The sequence below is a fragment of the Mustelus asterias genome, chromosome 14, assembly GCF_964213995.1.
Source record: "Mustelus asterias chromosome 14, sMusAst1.hap1.1, whole genome shotgun sequence".
Taxonomy (NCBI): Eukaryota; Metazoa; Chordata; class Chondrichthyes; order Carcharhiniformes; family Triakidae; genus Mustelus; species Mustelus asterias.
The window spans coordinates 97,122,562-97,147,948 of NC_135814.1; the positions used below are offsets into that span (position 1 = coordinate 97,122,562).

The 25,387-nt window shown below is 45.1% G+C and overlaps 1 protein-coding gene across 5 annotated transcripts in view; it reads right to left on the bottom strand.

The window, feature by feature from the left end:
* The window catches only part of LOC144503886 (partitioning defective 3 homolog B-like), a 1,029,287-nt gene that overhangs the window by 456,376 nt on the left and 547,524 nt on the right, over nucleotides 1-25,387 (bottom strand). For all 5 annotated transcript variants that reach the window (XM_078228918.1, XM_078228917.1, XM_078228921.1 and 2 more), the window contains one exon: nucleotides 18,774-18,818. In XM_078228918.1, coding sequence (XP_078085044.1) covers nucleotides 18,774-18,818 — 45 coding nt within the window. The remainder of the gene's footprint in view (nucleotides 1-18,773; nucleotides 18,819-25,387) is intronic.

Sequence of the window (25,387 nt, forward strand, 5' to 3'; positions counted from 1 at the left end):
GAAACCCACGCAGACGTGGTGAGAATGTGCAAGCTCCACACAGAGAGTCATCCAAGGCCGGAATCAAACCCGGGTCTTTGGCACTGTGAGGCAGCAATGCTAGCCACTCTGACATCATGCCAATCTCCATCCAAAGTTGTGCAGGCTAGGTGGATTGGCCATGCTAAATTGCCCCTTAGTGTCGAGGGGACTAGCCAGGGTAAATGCATGGGGTTATGGGGATGGAGCCTGGGTGGGATTGTGGTCTGTGCAGACTGAATGGGCCGAATGGCCTCCTTCTGCATTGTAGGACACAACGCTCTCCCAGTCATCCCCTCCACGTGGCAGTAAGTTCCACATATAAAGAAACCCATGTATTAAAGAGTAGTCCACGCAGAAAATATCATCATAGATTCCTGGCAAAATGAGGATCAACATTAAAAAGTTCCTGTCCCCTCAAATGTTCCCTTCTAATAGCCACAATTCTTTCTCAGTTTTTCCTCATTTTACTCAGTACATCACTATTCACGATCGCTTGACTTTTCCACCCTTGTAAAATCTAAATTGCAGCTCCCTTCTTTCAGAGTCGAGCCCTTACAGTGGGAATGTCAACTGATCTGACAGATGTAGTGCCTCTATGTAAGCACTGGTCCCAGTGGAACATGTAGAAACAGAATGCTCCAGAATCCTACGTAAAGTTTAACAAATTCTGTTCAGCACTACATTGTCAACGGTAGAATTCATAAAAGAAACCAGTTCACCTGGGCATCTTCTTCATCTCTCACTTCTTATCCTTCAGCCTAAACAAGCATTGCTTTCTTCACTTAGCCCCTGGAGGAAGATGGTTCTCATCCAAAAAGCCAGAAGATGGAAGGATAGAACCAGAACATACGTTCATAAGAATTTATTTACAGAGATACATATTACAAACATGCACCTCCAAACCCAAAAGGCATGGTGGCACAGTGATTAGCACTGGTGCCTCACAGCGCCATGGGTCACTGTCTGTGTGGTGTCTGCATGTTCTCCCCGTGTCTGCTTGGGTTTCCTCCGGGTGCTCCGGTTTCCTCCCACAGTCCAAATGATGTTGGTTAGGTGCATTAGCCGTGCTAAATTCTCCCTCAGTGTAGCCGAACAAGTGCCGCAATGTGGCGACTGGGGGATTTTCACAGTAACTTCATTGCAGTGTTAATGTAAGCCTATTTGCGACTAATAAATAAGTTTTACTTTAACTTTACTTTACCGTTTCTGTCATCAAATTCAATATCCTTATCCCACCTTACACCCCCCCCCCCATCCGCTTTGATCCCTTTAACCTCAAGAGCTGTATCTAATTTCTTCTTGAAATCAAACAATATTTTGTCCTTTCATCCTGATATAACCCAGTGTGAAACTATTCACTGTTGTTCTGCCACTCTGGTGGTCTGACACTGAAACAACAATTCTTCCTCCAAAATTCAGCCCTGCCTCCAGATTCCAAACTGGAAATGTCTCTCCCGGCACCATATCCAAATTAAAAGTCGGCAGCGGTAACCTTGAGTGAAAGCTTCCGCATGGTCCAGAAGGAGGAACATTTGAGTGGGATGGAGTGGAGTAACAGTTAAAAGGAGCACACTTGTTATGTTGCTGATTTTGGAATCTCTACGGAGAAACTGCTTCAATTGAAGGAGAACCTGCCAGTGGGGGCCAACTTGAGGGAGGACGCAATTTCATGTAATACAACCCTTTTCTTTGAGCTTGAATCAGGAATACAGATTTCAAATTTCACATGCAATACTGTAACTAAAAGCAGAACCTGAAGTTCAAAGTAAGCAATGCATTAAAAGTATGCCAATGCGCAAATTGCTGCCATTGATATCAACACAAAAATCGAGTCTAGCATTACTCGGTTTTAAGAAAACTGCCAAAAGAGCCAGAGGAGATGAGGTGAGAATATTTCTTATACAGCAAGATATTACAATCTGGAATTCAGTTCCCCAAAAGGCTAGTGGAAGCAGATTCAGCAGTAACTTCCAAAAAGGAATTGGATAAATACTTGAAAACAAAAATGAAGCAGTAATATCAGAACTGGCTCGGTCATAGAAGACAGAGGGTAGCAGTGGAAGGGTGCATTTCTGAATGGAGGGCTGTGACAAGTGGCGTTCCTCAGGGATCAGTGCTGGGACCTTTGCTGTTTGTAATATATATATATAAATGATTTGGAGGAAAATGCAACTGGTTTGATTAGTAAGTTTGCAGGCGACACAAAGGTTGGTCGATTTGCGGATAGCGATGAGGATCATCAGAGGATGCAGCAGGATATAGATCAATTGGAGACTTGGGCGGAGAGATGGCAGATAGAGTTTAATCCGGACAAATGTGAGGTAATGCATTTTGGAAGGTCTAATACAGATAGGAAATGTACAGCAAATGGCAGAACCCTGAAGAGTATTGATAGGCAGAGGGATCTGGGCGTACAGGTACATAGGTCACTGAAAGTGGCAATGCAGGTGGAGAAGGTAGTCAAGGAGGCATACGGCATGCTTGCCTTCATCTGCCGGGGCATTGAGTTTAAAAATTGGCAAGTCCTGTTGCAGCTTTATAGAACCTTAGTTAGGCCGTACTTGGAATATAGTGTTCAATTCTGGTCGCCACACTACCAGAAAGATGTGGAGGCTTTGGAGAGTGTACAGAAAAGATTTACCAGGATGTTGCCTGGTATGGAGGGCATTAGCTATGAGGAGAGGTTGGAGAAACTTGGTTTGTTCTCACTGGAACGACGGAGATTGAGGGGTGACCTGATAGAAGTCTACAAGATTATGAAGGGCATGGACGGACTGGATGGTCAGAAGCTTTTTCCCAGGGTAGAAGAGTCAATACTAGGGGGCATAGGTTTAAGGTGCAAGTGGCAAGGTTTAAAGGAGATGTACGAGGCAAGTTTTTTATAGAGGGTGGTGGGTGCCTGGAACTTGCTGCCAGGGGAGGTAGTGGAAGCAGATATTGTAGTGACTTTTAAGGGCCATCTGGAGAAATACATGAATAGGATGGGAATGGAGGGATATGGTCCTTGGAAGGGTAGGGGTTTTTAGTTCAGTCGGGCAGCATGGTTGGTGCAGGCTTGAAGGGCCTGTTCTTTGCTGTAATTTTCTTTGTTCTTTGACATCAGAAAAAGAGCAGGGAGTGGAACTAATTGGGTAGCTCTTTCAAAGAATCCAAGTTGAACCAACATCTTTGCTGTAGGATACAATGATTATTTGTAGTGCAGCATACACAGAACATGAAAAGAAGAAATTAGATACAGCTCTTGGGGTTAAAAGGATCAAGGGGTATGGGGGGAAGGTGGGATTAGGATATTGAATTTGATGATCAGCCATGATCAAAATGAATGGCAAAGCAGGCTCGTAGGGCCAAATGGCCTCCTCCTGCTTCTATTTTAAGTTTTAAGTTTATTTACTAGTGTCACAAGTAGGCTTACATTAACACTGATGAAGTTACTGTGAAAATCCCCTAGTCACCACACTCTGAGTTTGGGTACACTGAGGGAGAATTTAGTATGGCCAATGCACCTGTCCAGCACATCTTTCAGACTGTGGGAGGAAACCGGAGCACCCGAAGGAAACCCACGCAGACACGGAGAGAACGTGCAGACTCTGCACAGACGGTGACCCAAGCCGGGAATTGAACCTGGGTCCCTGGCGCTGTGAGGTAGCAGTGCTAACCACTGTGTCATCGTGCCGTCTGAAGTACTTTTGAAGCGTAGTGACTGTTGCAAGGAACAAAACGAGGAAACCCATCTGCACACAAGCTCACATAACACAGCAATGGATAAATGACCCGACCATTAGTTTGAGCTGTTGAAAGAAAAATTTAGGCCCGGAGACCAGGGGTGACTCCTCAGTCCTTCATCAATGCAGTGTGGTGGAAACTTCTCCATCTGCCTGACAAGACCTTGGTTTAACATCTCAGAACTGCCCTTGTCGGATGCAACTGCAGCTATTTATGGAAGACTGAGAACTGGAGCATGATAGACACCTCTGACCAGTCTTGGTACCAACATTGCAGCACTCCCATAACACTCCACTGGAGTGTAAGCCAAGACTGTTTGCCCAAGTCTCTAGCGTAGAACTTGTACCCTATAATCTTCAGAGACAAGCGTGCTACTGATTCATCCATGACTGACACCTATATACGATATATAAGCAAATGGTACAAGGCAGATATGTATGAGTGAGGGGGGGGGGTGCAAAAAGGTGTGAGGAAAGATTCACAAAAGGACATGCACAGATCGACGTATAGAAAAGATACGTACACAGATTGAGACAAAAATACTAAATGAGATAAAATATTGGGCAGCATGGTGGCACAGTGGTTAGCACTGCTACCGCACAGCTCCAGGAACCCAGGTTCAATTCCGGCATTGGATGACTGTCTGTGTGGAGTTTGCCCGTTCTCCCCATGTCTGCGTGGGTTTCCTCCCACAGTCTGAAAGATGTGGAGGTTAGGTGGATTGGCCATGCTAAATTGTCCTTTAGTGTACCAAGATGTGGAGGTTAGATGAATTAGCCACGGTAAATGTGTGGGGTTACAGGGATAGGGTGGGGGAGAAATAAAAATTACTGTGTGGAGCTGTGCAAAGCTTGCAATCGCCACATCAGCCCTACGCTCCCAGATGCTCATGTATACAAATATTATGATACTTTGCGCATTCCTTTACCAGCTTCTGCCACAATAACACTGTTTATCAGTAACAGCTCTAATGCCAGATGGGAGGCCAACAGATCCTGCAGTGGAATTGCCAGGCTAACCAACAAATGTTTCTGACGTCCTTACTGACTGATGAGTAATTGCATTGTCGTGGGCAATAAACAATTTTAAACAGACGCTGAACAAATAAACAGCAATTGTTTTGCAGAGTTTGATCGTTCAAGACCCACACAGGACTTGAACGATCTGGTGCAGCATTAGGCATTTCGGTGAGATATTAAACTGAAGCCTCGTCCAGTGGCCACAAATGGCAGAGGAGTTCTCTCCTCGACCAATACCATCGCCAAATACACATTGATTCATTATCTCATTGGTGCTTGTGAGAATTTGCTTAACACCTCGTTTATCCACAATACAACAGTGACTCCATTTCAAACACCACTCATTAATGGTGAAGGACTTTGGGACAGCCTTAGGACATTAAACAGACTATATAAATCTTTCTCTTTCTTTCAACTCAGAACTTGAAAGCCTCCCAAATGACATGGTGACCAGAGCACTACAGCAACTTTGCATTTACACTGCATTTTTAACAAAGGTAAAAAACATCCCAAGGTATATCGGATCCGGCAGCATCATCAAACCAAATTTAACATCGGGTCCTATAGCGAAGTTTTAAGTTTATTTATTAGTGTCACAAGTAGGCTTACATTAACATTGCAATGAAGTTACTGTGAAAATCCCCGAGTTGCCACACTCCGGCGCCTGTTCGGGTACACTGAGGGAGAATTTAGCATGGCCAATGCACCTAACCAGCACGTCTTTCGGACTGTGGGGGGAAACCGGAGCACCCCGAGATAACCCATGTAGACACGGGGGAGAACGTGCAGACTCTGCACAGTCACCGAAGGCTGGAATTGAACCCGGGTCCCTGGTGCTGTGAGGCAGCAGTGCTAACCACTGTGCCACCCCATTATAGCCCATTTGGCCAAAGAGATAGGTTTTATGGAGAACTGTAGAGAAGGACAGAGGTGTAGAGGAGTGGAGAGGTTTAGGGAGGGAATTCCAGAGCTTAGGGTCCAGGGGGCTAAAGGTACCACCACCACCACCAGTGAAGAAGCAAAGAAAACCACTATGGCTTACTTCTATTCATTTAAAATATTTAAATTCAAATAATCTGATAATTTAAATTTGCTTAACCTGAATTACTGGATAATCAAATGTCAGGTCACCCCACAATTTGGAATAATCAAGAGGCTAAAACAATTTTAGCACAATTTACTGTGTCTTGTACTTCACTGTTTTGGCTCTATACCAAATGTATTTGACTATATTTGACTTTCTGAGGTTGTGAAAAGAGCTATCTCAATGCATGCCTGTTCTTTCCTTTCTTTTAATCGTCTATGTGCCTGGGAGCAGAAGTATATATGTTTCAGTAGTACAATGTTATTATAGTAATAAGGTTTCCCTGGCATCTGACTTGGACCCTTACTCCAGCATTAGGGGAATTTTGTTACAGCGTCGCAAGTGTTTCAACCCAAATTCTTCAGAACAAAAAAAGAATGGCTGACCAGGGAGTATAGATTTCCCCCGGAGCTGCCAGCAGATGAAAGGTCAAAAGCAAATGCCTGAAAAAAAGTAGCTTAACAAATGCTGTAACAGATTAACCCAGCAAAAAATGTGTCACTTTATTGGCACGCAGCCCTCTTCCTTTCCCAAACTGTACACTCAAGCCTCCAAGCTATTGGCAACGCAAAGGGCACATTATTAGGAACAGCAAATTCAAAAATGTAAACCCTCATCAGACCCCTTGCCAAATCCAAGGTAGCCCGTTACAGGATATGCTTCATACAAAGTAACTGGATCAATATCAATGGTGGTAGCATGAATTCCCCTTCAGGAGGGACCTTTTCTGTTATTTGTACTGGAAATTCTTACTTGCACTGGAGAAAGAGATTGCAACTCATCCTTTTGGCAGCTTCACACTCAAGATACCTTTGACTGAAGAGGTAACACTGAGAAGGCAGATCATCCAATGGGCCACCCAATCATCAGTCAGAGAAAGTGTCCGTTTTTGACCCTCCTGCTACCTACATTTGGTTCACGCTAGCCTCACAGGATACATGCAACATTGGTAAGACCAGCATTTGGGGACCATCCTCAACTTCCCTCAAGAAGAAGGCAGCGAACCTGAGCCCTATGTGCAAATTGTCACTGGGTGCATAAAATTAGAGAGATGGATATGTGGCTCCTAGACTGGTTTGGGAGAAGGCGGCTCCAATTTGTGGGGCACTGGCACTAGTACTGGGGGAGAATGGGGGTTGTACCATTGGGACGGTCCACACCTGAACCAGGCTGGGACCAGTGTTCTTGCGAAGCATACAGCTAGGGAGGTAGAGAGGGTTTTAAACTATATAGTGGGGACAAGTGATCAAATGTAGAAAGATGTGCTATATTAAAGGGTAGAGATGAGGGAAAGGAGGAAAACAGTAATATGGGAAATCAGGGTCGGAGAATGGCAGGAAGGGACAGTGAAAAAAAACCTAAAAATGCACCAATCAATTTTAGATGTTGCAAAGATAAAACTAAAGGTTTTGCATCTGACTGTACGGAGCATTCATAACACAGTAACCAAATTGATGATGCACATTGAAATAATAAATATTCAGCCATTACGGAGACGTGGCTGCAGGATGACAAGGATTGGATCCTGAATATCGAGGTGTATTCAAGAAAAGCAGGAAACTAAGTTAAGTTGGAGGGGTAGCACTGTTAATCAAGGATGGAATTGGTGCAATCGTTAGAGATGACCTTGGTTTAGGGGGTCAAGATGTAGAATCAGTTTGGGTGGAGATGAGGAATAGTTGGGTAAATGAGTCACTAATGGGAGTGGTTGACAGGCCCCCTAACAATAGCCACGATGTAGGACAAAGTATACAAGAAGAAATATCAGGTGCTTGTGATAAAGTGCTTGGCAATAATCATGGGTGACTTTAATCTACATATCAACTGGAAAAATCAAATTGATAGTAGTAGCCTGGATGAAGAGTTCTTAGAATGCTTTCAAGTTAGTTTCTTAGAGCAGTGCGTCCTGGAGCCAACCAGAGAGCAGATGGTATTAGACTCGGTATTGTGCAACGTGACAGGGTTAATGAATGACCTTAAAGTAAAGGCCCGTAGGTAGCAGCGAAAGCAGTAAGATTGAATTTTACATGTATTTTGAACGGGAGATGAGTGCATCTAAGATTAGTACTTTAAACTTAAATAAGGGCAAATTTGTGGGCATGAAAGCTGAGCGAGCTAAAGTGAAGTGCAACACTAGACTTTAATACAGAAACAATGGCAGACATTTAAGGAGATATTTCAGAATACTCAAACTAAATATATTCCTATTATAAAGGAAAAAATCTAAAGGGAGGACACCCACCATCCGTGGTTAACTAAAGAAGCATCACAATGATGGAGCTGTGGACCGACAAGTCTCCAGGTCCAGATGGGCTTCATCTGAGGATCTTAAAAGAGATGGCTAATAGGTAGATGCATTGCTGTTAATTTTCCAAAGTCACTAGATTCTGGAAAGGTTCCATCAAACTGGAAAGTAAGAAATATAACCCTTCTATTCAAGAAAGGAGGGAGGCAGAATACAGGAAACTATAGGTTAATTAGCTTGATGTTTATCATGGGGAAGGTGTTAGAATCGTTCATTAAAGAGTTTATATAGGTGACACTTAGGAAAACTCAAGAAAATTGCGACAAGTTAGCATGGTTTTGCTCAAGGAAAATTATGTTCAACCAATTTATTAGATTTATTTGAGCATGTGGCTATGGTTAGAGGGGAGCCTATAGATATAGTGTAATTGGATTTCCAGAAGGCATATGATAAGGTGCCATGTCAAAGCTTATTGTGGAATATAAAAGTTCATGTGTAGAGGGTAACATATTAGCATGATTAGAAGATTGGCTGGCTGGAAGAAAACGGAGAGTATGCACAAATGGGTCTTTGTCCGATTGGCAAGATGTGACGAATGGAGTCCCGCAGGGGTCTGTGCTGGGGCCTCAAATTTACAAAATTGACATTAATGACTTAGATGAGGGGAGTGAAGGATTGGTAGCTAAATTTGCAGATGACAGAAAGATAGGTAGGAAAACATGTTGTGAAGAAAGACCAGGAGTTGCAGACGGATATAGATGGGTTAAATGAGTGGGCAAAATTCTGGCACTTGGAGAATAATGTGGGAATATGTGAAGTTGTTCACTTTGGCAGGAAGAATAGAAAACGTATTACTTAAATGGCGAACAACTGTAGAATTCTGAGTGCAGAAGAATCTATGTGTTCTAGTGCATGAGTTACAAAAGGTTAGTATGCAGGTACAACACATAATCAAGAAAGCTAATGGAATACTATCTTTTGTTATGAGAGGAACTGAACATAAAAGTAAAGATGTTATGCTTCAGTTATACAGGGCATTGGTGAGACCACATCTCGCATACTGTGTGCAGTTTTGGTTTCCTTATTAATGGAAGGATGTAAATGCATTGGAGGTAGGTGGTTCAGAGAACGCTTACTCGATTGAGACCTGGAATGAGTGGGTTGTCTTATGAGGATAGATTGAATAAGCTGGGCTTGCTTCCACTGGAGTTTAGAAGAATGAAGGGTGACTTGATTGACGCATATAAGATCCTGAACGGTCTCGACAAGGTGGATGTGGAAAGGATGTTTTCTCTTGTAGCTGAGTCCAGAGTTAATGGGCACTGTTTTAAAATTAGGGTACACCTTTATAGGACAAAGATGAAGAGAATTGTTTTCTTTCAGAGGTTGTGCAACTTAGGGACGCTTTGCCTCAGAAGGTGGTAGAATTGGGGTTATTGGATATTTTTAAGGCAGATGTTGAGGCAAGGAAACCAAAGGTTATCAGGAATAGAAGAGAATGTGGAACTTGAAACACAAACAGATCAGCCACAATTGAATTGAATAGTGAAGCAAGCCCAAGGGGAGGAATGGCCTATTTCTGCTCCTATTTTGCATGTTCCTGTGCCCTTCAAGAAAGTGTCAATTTTTTTCCTGTTTTGCCATCTAGGCAAGTGGAGAGTATTCCTTACATAATGCTTTTCTTCCTTCTCATAGGATCATAGAATCCCTACAGTGCAGAAGGTGGCCATTCGGCCCATCGAGCCTGCGCCGACAATGATCCCACCCAGGCCCTATCCCTGCAGCCCTACATATTTACCCTGCTAATCCCCATGACACTTAACATGGCCAATCCACCCAACTCGCACATCTTTGGACTGTGGGAGGAAACCGGAGCACCCGGAGGAAACCCGGGGAGAATGTGCAAACTCCACACAGACAGAATTTGAACCCGGGTCCCTGGTGCTGTGAGGCAGCCGTGCTAACCACTGTGTTGTCCCACTGTTATTTCACTGTTTCTGTTATAAATGCCACAGTGTGACTGACCACGGACAGCCCCTCACCCCCCCTCATCACAGGAAAGCTAGAGTGCTCCTGATAGACTTTTCCAGATGGTCAGAAGTCAGAAGAACACTGCTGCTCTCAGCATCCCCAGCTATAAATACCTGAGGACAGGTTGTAATTTCAAGCAATAGGTGAGGCGAGGACTTGAACTCTTGCGTTTGAACTGCGGGTTGAAAGCCAAAACAATAAAACCACTGGTGCATCTGGTGTGCTCCCTTGCTTTCAGTTCTAAATTGAAAGGGGGCGAAGATCACTCTATTGAGGAACTTCCAAGCCAGCCTCAGTCTTTATAAAAAAAGAGCTGGCTCTGGGGAAAAAAAATGCAGTAAATCTCTTTGTCAAGTCAGCTGCCACGCTAAATCAACAACACATTGCACCAACATCAGCATCCCTTTAAGAAAGCCAAAACAACGGAAAATAAATTGGCAGATTTCTTACGGTTCAACATCTGAAAAAAATGTACAGCTGCTGGAAGGGAGTATGGTGTCTTAATGAGGTGCGGTTTTCTGTTAATAAAAATGCGTGACGGTTAATCTGGAAGAGAAGAATAAATGACCGATTTTTTCCCTTATTGGAAAGTCAAAGTGTAGAAGCACGTCAAAAAAATATATAGCTGGATCTGCTGAATACACGAGGCTGTTGCCATCTCCTCAACAACTGCATTCCGCATGCACGCTGCCAAACATTAAGGTCTAATCTATCACAGGGAAACTAGAGGAATCACCGGCATTAATAACACAGCTCCTCGCTTGCAGGGATGGACGGCGTAACTGAATCCAGCTGCTGCTCACATACTGATCTAATTCCAATTCTTTTAGGTTTCTCTAACAAGACGTATTTCTAGAAAATACAGAATGGATGGCAGCAGGGAGTGAATTACACAACTGTAATCTAATTGAAGTGGGTTCAGATGGCATTGTAATCTCCGAGAGTGAAGCTTCAGCACAGTAATGAACCTCACCTGAATGTACACGATTAAATTGCAACTAGGATGTTCTTCCTTGCTTTCACTTTTCATAGATGTACATATATTTATGTACCTGCATAATATACACTGGGTGATGTGAAACAACAATCACATCTGTAATTCTCAATGTTTCCAACTGTGCCACTCTTGATCTTTAACACAGCCTGGGGTCTCTGGGGTAAATGGGCACTGTCTCTGAAGAACTCTACAGGTTAGTTCCATTCAATGATAACGACACCACCAAGTGCTCGGCGGACACAGAGGTCCCGGTGCCTGATCTCTGAGCAGGCTCGACACACTGCCAGCAACACTACTGAACAGATGCAGTGAAAGGGGGTTCCCTCCCTTCTTGGCCTGGCGTCACCCTGGCTGGTCCGCGAGATCCGGACATGTGCATCCTGAGGCGGATGGGATGCCGAGATCCAAAGCGGAGGTCGGCAAATGCAAAACGTATTTTGACGAGCAAAACTAAAAAAAAGCCAAGTCGCCGATGCAAGCGCACTGGGGGAAACTGTTTGCAGTTATATGGGATTACATGGAATTTAACAGCACAGAAACTACATTGTTCATGCTTCATTCAAATCATCTCACACTCTACTTCATCTAACCCCATTAACATATCTTTTGATTCCTTATTCTCTCGTGTATTTATCTGGCTTTCCATTTAATGTATCTGGTCTCAACTGCTCCCTGTGGTAGCGAGTTCCACATTCTAACCACTCACTGGGTTAAAAAAGCTGCTTCTGAATTCCTTACTAGTTTTATGGAGTTACTATCTTATTTTTATGGCCCCTATGTTTGACCTCCCCCACAGTGGAAACATGTTTTCTATATTTACAATATCAACGCCTACCGAATTTCGAAGACTTTATCAGGTCACCTTTCAGCTTTTTCTTTTTCCAAAGAGGAGAGGCCTGCTAAATCTTTCCTCTCTATCAAGGGGAGGTGATGGCCTACTGGTATTATTGCTATCGCATTATCCATAAACTCAGCTAATGTTCTGGGGACTCAGGTTCGAATCCTGCCACGGCAGATGGTGGAATTTGAATTCAATATGTCAAAAAAATCTGGAATTAAGAATCTACTGATGACACTGAAACCATTATCGGTTGTCAGAAAAATCTATCTGGTTTAGAGGTGTCCTTTACGGAAGGAAATCTGCCGTCCTTACCTGGTCTGGCCTACATGTGACTTCAGAGCCACACGAGTGGTCGACTCTCAACTGCCCTCCAAGGACAACTAGGAATGGACAACAAATGCTGGCCAGCCAGCAATGCCCATGTCCCACAAATGAATTAAATCAAAATCTGGTTACAATTCTTCTAAATCATAAAAAGGAAGATGGTTATGGTGCTTGAAGGATCAGTCGTCTCAGCTCCAGGACATCACTGCAGGAGTTGCTCAAGATAGTATCCAAGGCCCAACGACCTTCAGCTGTTTCATCAATGACTTTCCTTCCATCTTATTGGGCGGCACGGTGGCACAGTGGTTAGCACTGCCACCTCACAGAGCCAGGGACCCGGGTTCAATTCCCGGCTTGGGTCACTGTCTATGCGGAGTCTGCACGTTCTCCCCATGTCTGCGTGGGTTTCATCCGGGTGCTCCGGTTTCCTCCCGCAGTCCAAAGATGTGATGGGTTCGGTTCATTGGCCATGCTAAATCGCCCCTTAGTGTCAGGGGGACTAGCTGGGGTAAATGCATGGGGTTATGGGGATAGGGCCCGGGTGGGATTGTGGTCAGTACAGACTCGATGGGCTGAATGGCCTCCTTCTACACTGTAAGATTCTCTTATTCTATGATATGGTCGGAAGTGAGGATGTTCGCTAATGACTGCACAATGTTCAACACCATTCGCGTCTCCTCAGATACTGAAGCAGTCCATGACCGAATGCTGCAAGACCTGGACAATATTCAGGCTTGGGCTGACAAGTGGCAAGTAACATTTGTGCCACACAAGTGCCAGGCAATGACCATCTCCAACAAGAGAGAATCTAACTCCCCCTTGTCATTCAATGGCATTACCATCACTGAATCCCCCACTATCAACATTGTGGGGGTTACCATTGACCAGAAACTGAACTGGACTAATCATTAAAAATTCTAGCTACAAAGGCAGGTCAGAGGTTCAGAATGCAGCGCTGAGTAACTCACCTCCTGACTCCCCAAAGCCTGTCCACCATCTACAAGGCACAAGTCACGAGTGTAGTGGAACACTCTCCGCTTGCCTGATGAGTGCAACTCCAACAACATTCAAAAAGCTTGATACCATCTAGGACAAACAAGCCCGCTTGATTGGCACCCCATCCACAAACATTCAATGCCTCCACCACCGACAGATAATGGCAGCAGTGTGTATCATCCACAAGGTGCACTGCAGAAACTTACCAAGGTTCCTTAGACAGCATCTTCCAAACCCACGACCTCTACCACTTAGAAGGACAAGGACAGCAGATAAACATGGTAACACCATCACCTGGAAGTTCTCCTCCAAGTCACTCAGCATCTTGACTTGGAAATATGTCGCCATTTCTTCATAGTCGCTGAATCAAAATCCTGGAACTCCCTCCCTAACAGCACTGTGGGTGTACCTACACCTCAGACACTGCAGCAGTTCAAGAGGGCAGCTCACCACCACCACCTTCTCAAGGATACTGAGGGATGGGCAATAAATGCTGGTCTAGCCAGCAATGCCCACATCTGATGAATGAATAAAACATAATAATCTTTTGTGCACCTGGTGCAAGCCCAGCCTCCGATTGTTGGTGAAACGAATCGCATTGGTCAGAATTAAACTGGGACCTGTGAAAGGATTCCATGCTTCTGAGGCTGTTATTTACATTGGAATTGAAGACCCGAGTATTTCACAGAACGGAACCATTATTGTGCATTCCAGTTCATTATACCCAATGGGATCTCGCTGCAAAAGTATCAGCCAGCAATTTGAGGGGTTTGAAAGGTACAATGTGAGCTGCAAATCTCCTGAACTGACTGCTCCGTTTACTCTCTGCCAATTGCTTCATAAAACGGCATTTTGTCCCCTAGATTATTCTTTTACAAACCCTGATGATTATTTTAATGATTTGTTAAAATTTTAATGCAATGTCAATTAATCTCTCTGGCCCAGGACACAAACAACTTAAAATGTGGAGGTCTCATTCTTTCAATTGTTCTTAGAGAGTTAATACATCAAACACTGATTTTTTTTTTGCATTTCTTTTCCGTCTTTTTCTCTCTCTCTGTGTGTGTGCCCATTTTCCTTAAAGGCATCCTTCTCCATCATTCCAGTTTCTTTCTCTAAGTCTCCTTAGACTTCCATTGCTCAAGGAAATAAACTTGTTGGCTTCTCGGGTAACAAATGCTCTTTTTTGCCCTCACCACGTTTGCATCTCCAACAAGTTGTGGCATTAAAAAAAAAACAATTGGCACGGCAGCACAATGGTTAGTCTTGCTGCCTCACAGCACTGGGGACCCGGGTTCAATTCTGACCTTGGGTTAATGTTTGTATGGAGTCTGCACTTTCTCCCCCGTGTCTGCCTGGGTTTCCTCCGGGTGCTCCGGTTCCCTCCCACAGTCCAAAGATGTGTGGGTTCGGTTGATGGGCCATGCTAAATTGACCCTAGTGTCAGGGGGATTAGCAGGGTAAATATGAGGGGTTACAGGAATAGGGCCTGGGTGGAATTGTGGTCGGTGCAGACTCGAGGGACCGAATGGCCTCCTTCTGCACTGTAAGGATTCTATGATTCTTCTGTGATGACTGTTTGCGTGGAGTTTGCACGTTCTTCTCATGTCTGCGTGGGTTTCCTCTGGGTGCTCCAGTTTCCTCCCACAATCCAAAGATGTGCAAGATTGGTGGATTGGCCATGCTAAATTGCCCCTTTGTGTCCAAAGGTGTGTAGGTTACATGAATTAGCCATGGTAGATGTGTGGGGTTACAGGGATAGGGCAGGGGAGAGGGCCTGGCTAAGAAGTCGGAGCGGACGAGGGGCGGATCATGGAAAGGACCATTGACCTTGGGCAGGATTTTACGGTTTTGGAACGAGCGAGGCAGTAAAAGCCCGCCCAGTCTGTCAGAGATTCAGTGTAGGCTCAATGGGCTGAATGGCCTCTTCTGCGCTGTAGGGATTCAATGATTCTATGAAACAATAGATGCCGAGGGAAGTCTCATTAAAGGGGATCACCGTAAAGTGCCTGGCTCCAACAAAATCCAGCTCCTTATTATTTTAACTTTGCAAATAAATTAGCTGATCATTTGTACATAAGAAGAAATCGATATCAAGTGTGCAATGTGAAAAACCTGTTGGGCAGAGTGAGTTTTATTGGTTGCAAAGCAAGACAGGTCAAAGTAAGGATACTTCTGTTGGCAAGATACCAATCAGGAACTAATAAATACAAGAGCATCAACACCCTGTTTGGTGGGGAATTTTAATCGCTCTGTACTGGAAGTGGAGTATCATTTTGGCAGCACCCACAAGCAACACAACATGACGTGCTCTCTTAAATAGATTATGAGCAAAAAAAAAACTTGCCTAATAAAGTTACAGGGACAGTGATGTCCCTTTGATAGATTACGCTGTGCACTGATGAGAAAGGGGAATATGGATCACAACGTGATGCGCTATTAAATGGATATTACTGCCTCAATGGGGAGCTTGTGGCAGGATCAGTGCCTGAAACCGACTGCTCCGAAAACTCAGCTGCTTTATCCCCCTGTCGATCACAATGGGGAAGTTTGTTCTGTTGCACAGATTTTACATTCTTGCTAACGATTTTTCCATCTCCTCGAGGGGCACGGCAAGCAGGGAAATGTTCTAGAATGAAATGAATCATTATCTGCCCCCCCCCCTCCCCCTCCCCTCCCCACCCCCCGGCCGCCCCCAGCAGATGTGATAAAATGCAAGTTACCCTCTCGCTTATTAACCCGCCAGTTAATCTCTGGTCTAACGCTGTTTATATTAGCAATCGACACAGACACAAAGTGCGTGCAGATTTAGACTCTATGCGAAAATACACGAAACAGGGGCTCCATAAAAACAGAATACAAATAAACAATGAAGCCACAACAAGGTATGTGACCACAAATAACAGTGCAGTCCACAGTACAACAGTGACAACGCACTTTGAGACATCTGGTGGTCGTGAAAAGCATGATATCAATTCAAGTCTTCCTTTCTGTGCTTTTTATAGAATTGTAGAATCCCTACAGTGCAGAAGGAGGCCATTTGGCCCATCGAGCCTGCATAGACAACAATCTCACCCAGACCCTATCCCCTAACCCCCACATATATACCCTTTTATCCCCCAACACTCAGGGGCAATTTAGCATGGTCACTCAAACTAACCCACACATCTTTGGAGTGTGGGAGGAAACTGATGCAACCGGAGGAAACCCACGCAGACACGGGGAGAATGTGCAGTCACCTGAGGCCGGAATTGAATCCGGGTCCCTGGCGCTGTGAGGCAGCAGTGCTAACCACCCTGCCATCGTGCCAGCTGTTGTTTGTTTCTAACGCCACTACTTGTTGGAAATGCAAACTGCAAATGACACGGTGAGGGCAAATAAGGGCATTTCTCAATTCCAGATTTTTAAAAAATATGAATTCAAATTCCACCATCTGCCATGATGGAACTCGAACCCGGATCCCCAGAACATTAGCTGAGCTTCAGGATTTATAATCTAGTGATAATACCACTAGGCCATTGCCTCCCATAAGATCAGTAAGATCATGGCTAATCTGCCTGTGGTCTTAATTCCACTTTCCTGCCTGGCCCCTATACCCCTGGATCTTGTCAATCAAGAATCTGTCCAACGAAGCCTAGAATAATTTTAATGACCCAACCTCCACTCCTCTCTGTGGACGAGAATTCCAAAGACTAAAGATCCTTCGAGAGAAAAGATTCCTCCTCAACTCCATCTTAAATGGGAGATGTATAATTTTCCAACCGCATCCCCTCGTTCTACAATGCCCTCATAAGGAGAAACATCCTCTCAGCATCAACCCTGTCAAACCCCTCAGAATCTTATAACATTCTGTAGGATCACCTATCATTTTTCTAATCTCCGCATGAGTACAGGTCCAACCTTTCCTCATCAGCCTTCCCCATAATCCCAGGAATCAGCCTAGTTTGAACTGGGATGGTTATTGATTTGATTTATTATTGTCGCATGTATTGGGATACAGTGAAAAGTATTGTTTCTTGTGCGTTGTACAGACAAAAACATACCGTTCATAGAGTACATAGGGGAGAAGGAAAGGAGAGGGTGCAGAATGTAGTGTTACAGTCATAGCTAGGGTGTAGAGAAAGATCAGCTTAATACATGGTAGGTCCATTCAAAGGTCTGATGGCAGCAGGGAAGAAGCTGTTTTTGAGTCGGTTGCTACGTGCCCTCAGACTTTTATATCTTTTCCCCAAGGAAGAAGGTGGACGAGAGTATGTCCGGGGTGCGTGGGGTCCTTGATTATGCTGGCTGCTTTTCCGAGCCAGCAGGAAGTATAGATGAAGTCAATGGATGGGAGGCTGATTTGCGTGATGGACTGGGCTACGTTAACAACCTTTTGTAGATTCCTATGGTCTTGGTCAGAGCAGAAGCCATACCAGGCTGTGATATGCTGAGGGAGTGGTCAGTTGAAGAGCCCAAAAGCACTGGAGCTGATGGCAGCCTCGTATCTAATCCTCCTTTTCAAATCCCACTTTGTTCTCATCCCAAATTCCCTCCCATTTACAAACTGTAGGTGACGCAAACATACACCGCTTACTCCCAGCACCACGTCCTCAACCCTGTGCCTTTCTCCCCTCCTATCCAAGAATTGCAACCTGGTCAGGCCAGTGCGGAAGCAGTGGGAACACAGTGGCGCTGAAGACACACAGCACCTATCACTCGATTTCACCTGTGCAGCCACCGACCCAGATACTGACGCGCTGTGTCATTTAGAGAATAGCACAAAGGCAGGATCTACACGAGGGGAGATGCCAGACAGGAGTGGCCTGCAGCGAGGCAAGGGGATAGGGACAAACACGGATGTCGGCTGGCCAGAGGTCGAGGTCACATGCAGGTCCTGCTCCAGAGAACCAGGTGAGCACTTCAATGGGGCAGCCTGCAGAAGGTGGTTGATGGATATACACAATGTTCATTGGCGGCGGGGGGGAAGCCTGCGATCGATGTTGAGCATGGAGGAGTCCAGCAACAACTTGGTACAGGGCTTCACACAAGCTTGGAGCCTATCCCATCCTGCATGGAAGCGGTGACCAACTCCATCAGCGTATCCAACCACTCTTAGAATCAATGCAACAAAGAGATCAACCAGCAACTAAATGACGGCACAGGTGAGGGCTCTATCCTGCTGCTTATAGTGTGCATAGCTGCGTGAGGTTAAGAGGGGTCATTAGCTGGAGTGATTGGGCGTAGCAGACATCATTTTGGATGCCAAATACAACGGCTGATGTGGTTCCAAATTTCCCACCGCATGATTCAATGCCACAATATCAAAGGAAAGAAATCTGGCTGGAGGTTTGACTTCTGCGCCATGGATTGTGGCAAGAGGATATTTTATGAAGATTTAAAAAAATACAATAGTTCAATAAATTAGATTGACTTTGAGTGAAGACAGATTCAACCGAACACTGGACCAATAGGGGTGAATTACGGCAAGGATGAACCTCTCAGTGTCTTACCGTATTGATGCGTTGCCAGAGATCCAACATTGCTTTCATCTGCCACTGGGGAAGAAACAAAGAAAGAACGTTTTTTAAGCTTTCTCACAATACCTTTTGGTTTGATTTGATTTATTATTGTCACATGTATTGGTATACAGTGAAAAGTATTGTTTCTTGCGCGCTATACAGACAAAACATACCGTTCATAGAGAAGGAAAGGAGACAGTGCAGAATGTAGAGTTACAGTCACAGCTAGGGTGTAGAGAAAGGTTAACTTAGTGCGAGGTAGGTCCATTGGCCAGGTTAAAAATTGCCCCTTAGAGTCCTGGGATATGTAGGTTAGAGGGATTAGCGGGTAAATATGTGGGGTGGGATTGTGGTCGGTGCAGACTCGATGGGCCGAATGGCCTCCTTCTGCACTGTAGGGTTTCTATGATTCTATGACTGCAACACTACATTCCGCAATCTCTCATTTGGGCGGCACGGTAGCACAGTGGTTAGCACTGCTGCTTCACAGCTCCAGGGTCCCGGGTTCAATTCCCGGCTCGGGTCACTGTCTGTGTGGAGTTTGCACAATCTCCTCGTGTCTGCGTGGGTTTCCTCCGGGTGCTCCGGTTTCCTCCCACAGTCCAAAGATGTGCGGGTTAGGTTGATTGGCCAGGTTAAAAAAAAAAATTGCCCCTTCGAGTCCTGGGATGTGTAGGTTAGAGGGGTTAGCGGGTAAATATGTGGGGGTAGGGCCTGGGTGGGATTGTGGTCGGTGCAGACTCGATGGGCCGAATGGCCTCCTTCTGCACTGTAGGGTTTCTATGAAAAGTCTGATGTCAGCAGGGAAGAAGCTGTTCTCGAGTCCGTTGGCACGTGACCTCAGACTCTTCTGCCCTTTTCTTCAGCCGTAGCTCATTTGATAGCAGCAACCCTCACCTCTGAGTCAGAAAGCTATGGGTTCAAGTGCTATTCCAGAGATTGGTGTACAAACTATAAGCCAGAGTGCGAGCAGTGGGAGTGCAGCACTGTTGGAGGTGCCATCTTTCAGATGAGATGTTAAACTGAGGCCCTATCTGTTCTCACTGAGGGGACATCAAAGTTCCCATGGCACTATTCCGAAGAACAATAATGTGGCTTCCTCCTCAGCATCCTGGCTAATATTTAATTCCCTGGAGCACTACCACTATAAGTGATCGGGTCATTACCACACTGGACGCAGCAAGGTCTCACAAGCAGTAATTTAGTTGCTGTGTTCACGACATTGACGTTGGCACAGTGGTTAGCACTGCTGCGTCACAAAGTCAAGGGCCTGGGTTCGAATCCTGGCTTAGATCAATGTCTGTGTGGAGTTTGCACATTCTCCCCGTGTCTGCGTGGGTTTCCTCCAGGTGCTCCGGTTTCCTCCCACATTCTGAAAGATGTGCTGGTTAGGTGCATTGACCCGAACATGTGCCGGACTGTGGCGACTAGGGCAATTTCACAGTAACTTCATTGCAGTGTTAATGTAAGCCTTACTTGTGATCAATAAATAAAATTCACTTTACTTAAAAATAATACCATAACTGGTTGTAACAAGTGTGGAAATTTCCTGAGGTCACGAAAGGTGTGGTGGCACAGTGGTTAGCACTGCTGTCTCACAGCTCCAGGGACCCGGGTTCGATTCCCGGCTTGGGTCACTGTGGAGTTTGCACGTTCTCGCCGTGTCTGCGTGGGTTTCCTCCGGGTGCTCCAGTTTCCTCCCACAGTCCAAAGATGTGCGGGTTAGTTGGATTGGCCATGCTAAATTGCCTCTTACTGTCAGGGAGATTAGCAGGGTAAACATGCGGGATTGCAGGATTAGGGCCTGGGTAGCATTGTTGTCAGTGCGGGCTTGATGGGCTGAATGGCCTCCTTCTGCACTGTCGGGATTCTATGATGATACATGCTAGTCTTTCTTTCCACATTGGATGACAGAGCCGACCACGCTCATTGCCTCCCCACATGTCTCCATGCCCCTTTCTCATCTGCTCTTCAACTCTAATTCACCGTGACATCCGATCTTAACTTCATCTCATTCAGTGCCCCTGACATGCCGCCCGTGTGTGCCGAGCAAAGTTGCTGCTCAGACATTTCTTTCTTCCTGACTGCTTCCACAGCAAGACAGACATTCAAGGAGTAACCCTGGAAAGTGGCTTGTCACAGCTTCCCCCTTCACATTATCTTTTATTAATCAGGCAATTTGTAATCATCTGATCATTTTTACCCCCTGGGTCAGATTCCGAGACACCAGGAGGTGCACCCACTTACACACTAACATTGAGTCCTTAAGGCTCAGATTTTACATTCGCAGACAGCACACACACTTAAATATTAATGTAAACAAACAAATTCAGTGATTTATGCTAATCAGAACAAGTAACAGGTAACTTCATGAATTATTCAGCGTCCACAGATTATATTTTCACTTTGATGCAGTGTTAAATGTGAAATTGTATTTTGCAGTTGCAATACAGCACTCTGGCAGCTGTTGTCAAGGGGCGCCAGGGAAGTTTAAAATTGCACATCAGTTTCACGAACCACACCACTCACAAAATCACCTGCAGTCACCTCAGTTGTCTTCGTTTTTTGGTCTCCCCCCCCCGTCCCGTCCCCCCTCACTTTCACGGAGTTGCGTAGAATTTATAGCACGGGAACCAGCCCATTCCCCAGTGTTTGTGCTCCACGCGAGCCTCCTTCCAACCACCTCCATCTAACACAATTAGCACACCCGTTCACACCCGTCCATTCGAAAGTCAAAAGTCTGATGGCAGCAGGGAAGAAGCTGTTCTCGAGTCGGTTGATAACGTGATCTCAGACTTTTGTACCTTTTTCCTGGCGGAAGGAGGTGGAAGAGAGAATGTCCGGGGTACATGGGGTCCTTGATTATGCTGGCTGCTTTCTCCCTCATGTGCTTTTCCAGCTTCCTAGTAAATGCATCTGCGTTATTCACCCCCAATGTGGTAGCGAGTTTCCACACGCTAAATGCTCTCCTGATAAAGAGGTTTTGCCTGAGGTTATTATTGGATTAGTGATCAATTTATATATTCATAAGATCTAGTTTAGGACTTCTGCACTGTGGAAGCAATTTCTCTGCATCTACCCTATTAAGCGCTTCATAATTTAAAGGTTCCTATTCCTTTCCCAGAGTAGATAGCCCCAGTTCAGTCTTCCGTGATAACTATTCACTCTTAGTTCTGGTATGTTTCTTGCAAATCACTTTTGTGCCTTCTCTAGTGCCTCTACATCCTTTCTGTTGTACGGGGACTGGAATGGGACACAATTACCCTGATTTAATTTGATTTGTTATTTTCACTATAGCCCAATACATGTGACAAGTATCGTTTCTTGCTCGCGATACAGACAAAACATACCTTTCATGGACTACATAGCGGAGAAGGAAAGGAGAGGCTGCAGAATATAGTGCTACAGTCATAGCTAGGGTGTAGAGAAAGGTCTGCTTAATATATGGTAGGTCCATTCAAAAGTCTGATGGCAGCAGGGAAGAAGCAAGTCTTGAGCCGGTTGGTAAACGATCTCTGACTTTTGTACCTTTTTCCCAGCGGAAGAAGGTGGAAGGGAGAATGTCCGGGGCGCGTGGGGTCCTTAATTATGCTGGCTGCTTTTCCGAGGCAGCCGGAAGTGTTGACAGAGTCAATGGATGGGAGGCTAGTTTGTGTGATGGACTGGGCTACGTTCACAACCCTTTGTAGTTTCTTGCGGTTTTGGACAGAGCAGGAGCCATACCAAGCTGTGATACAACCAGAAAGGATGTTTTCTATGGTGCATCTGTAAAGATTGGTGAGAATCATAGCGGACATGCCAAATTTCCTTAGTATCCTGAGAAAGCAGAGGCGTTGGTGGGCCTGTCAACTGAATCAGCTTGATCAGAACACAAACGGAAATGTTTCTCACCAGTCAATTCTGGCAATTTTGAAACATACAACATCATTCACTAGTGCCTGAAAGGACTCGGCTTCCATCAGGTTGTATGAAGATTGAAATCCCTAATTGACAAGGAAGCTCCTCAGAGCCCACCTCCAAGCCTGAAAACCAATCCAACTGTGACGCAGGAAGATCTTTATGCAGGCGGAGATTAATTTGCCGTTACCTGGAGCAACAGACCCCAGAGCAAGGTGAGCGAAAGGGGCTGGCACTCCTTTCGGAGTCACCAAATCGGCGATTAAAAACAGCCACAGTTGCCCGTGGCCTCACAAGCAAAGCCAAGCTGAGCGGCCCCACATTGTTAGCGGGGATTTACTTCAGCTGAAAATGTACTTACAACTGGAGATATCTGATCATGCAAAGATGATAAATGGGTTTTATTTAACATTTGCTGTAAATCTAGAGTTCCACGCGCAGTGAAATGCTGGGACTGGTTTATTAACCAGGAACACAAAAAGATATTGCTGTTCCGGGAAATGCTTACAACCACACAAACTGATGCAGAATATTAAAACCTCAGTAATAAAATCTAAGTAATACCCAGTATTTAGCGGCATGCAACCGACTCAAACTGAGTGGGTACCATGATGTATCTAACGCTGTGTGGGAGGTATTTCATTAATTTAAAACATATCACAGACTGTGTTCGACATTAACGAAGACAGAGTTTAAAATCTCTATCGTTTGTAAATTACCATGTAAGTAGGTCACTTGTGCCCCTTCCAACCTCCATACAGCTGAGCTCATTATGTGAACGTAGCCCAGTCCATCGCGCAAACCAGCCTCCCATCCAGTGAATCCATCCACACTTCCCGCTATCTCGGGAAAGCAACCAGCATAATCAAGGACCCCCACGTACCCCGGACATACTCTCTCCCACCTTCTTCCGTCAGGAAAATGATACAGAAGTCTGAAAACACATACTCAAGAACAGCTTCTTCCCTGCTGCCATCAGACTTTTGAGTGGACCCACCTTATATTAAGCTAATCTTTTTCTTCACCCTACTGTTAACTGCAACGCTATATTCTGCACCTTATCCTTTCCGGCTCCCCTATGTACTCCATGAACTCAATGTTTTGCCCCTTGTTGTTTCTTAACTCGACCCATACAGATTACAACTTTATTTATGTAATATCATTCCTCAATTTTGTATCAATATCATCTTTAATCAACAATGCAACTCCACCACCTTTTCCTTTCTGTCTGTCCTTCCTAAACACTGAATAGCCCTCAATGTTCAGTTCCCATCCTTGCTCACCTTGGAGCCACGTTTCCATAATGCCAACGATATCATACCCCTTTACATCTATCTGTGTCACTAATTCATCCATTTTGTTTCGAATGCTCGGCGGTACAAAACCTTAAGGTGGGCACTTTTAACATTTCTTTTCCCTTTCCTATTTTTTACTCGGTCCTTATCTGACTCTGACTCTTGATTTCTTTGCCTTTCACAAATAGTATGTTGGTCTTCTTAGTGAGAGGATTTGAGTACAGGAATAGCGATGTTTTGCTGCTCTTGTAGAGTATTGGTGAGGCCACATCTGGAATATTGTGTGTAGTTTTCTTAGAATCTTAGAAACCCTACAGCACAGAAAGAGGCCATTCGGCCCATTGAGTCTGCACCGACCACAATCCCACCCAGGCCCTATCCCCATATCCCTACATATTTACCCACTAATCCCTCTAACCTACACATCCCAGGACACTAAGGGCAATTTTTTGCATAGCCAATCAACCTAACCCACACATCTTTGGACTGTGGGAGGAAACCGGAGCACCCGGAGGAAACCCGCGCAGACACGGGGAGAATGTGCAAACTCCACACAGACAGTGACCCAAGCCAGGAATCGAACCCAGGTTCCTGGAGCTGTGAAGCAACAGTGCTAACCACTGTGTTACCGTGCTGCCCAGTTTTGGTGTCCTTATCTGAGGAAGAATGTCCTTGCTATAGAGAGAGTACAGCAAAGGTTTACGGCCGATTCCTGGAATGGCAGGTCTGTCGTATGAGGAGAGACTAAGTCGGTTAGGACTATGTTCACTGGAGTTTAGAAGAGTGAGAGGGAATCTCATAAAAACTTATAAAATTCTAACAGGGTTAGACAGGGTAGATTCAGAAAGAATGTTCCCAATGGTGGGGGAGTCCAGAACCAGGGGTCATAGTTTGACGATAAGGGGTAAGTAGACCTTTTAGAACTGAGGTGAGGAGAAATTTCTTCACCCAGAGGGTGGCGAATGTGTGGAATTTACTACTACAGGAAGTAGTTGAGGCCAAATCATTATGTGATTTCAAGAAGAAATTAGATACAGCTCTTGGGGCTAAAGGGATCAAGGGATATCGGGGGGGGAAGGGGGGATCAGGATATTGAATTTGATGATCAGCCGTGATCAAAATGAATGGCGGAGCAGGCTCGAAGAGTCGAATGGCCTACTGCTGCTTCTAGTTTCCATGTTTAATCCCAAGAGTGCAGGAGGCCACCATTTGGCCCATCGAGGCTGCACCAAATCTCTGACAGAGCATCTTACTCAGGCCCCATCCCCATAACCCCACATATTTACCCCGCTAATCCCCCTAACCTACATATCTTGGGACACTAAGGGACAATTTAGCATAGCCAATCCCACCTAACCAGCACGTCTTTCAGACCGTAGGAAGAAATGGGAGCACCTGGAGGAGAACCACGCA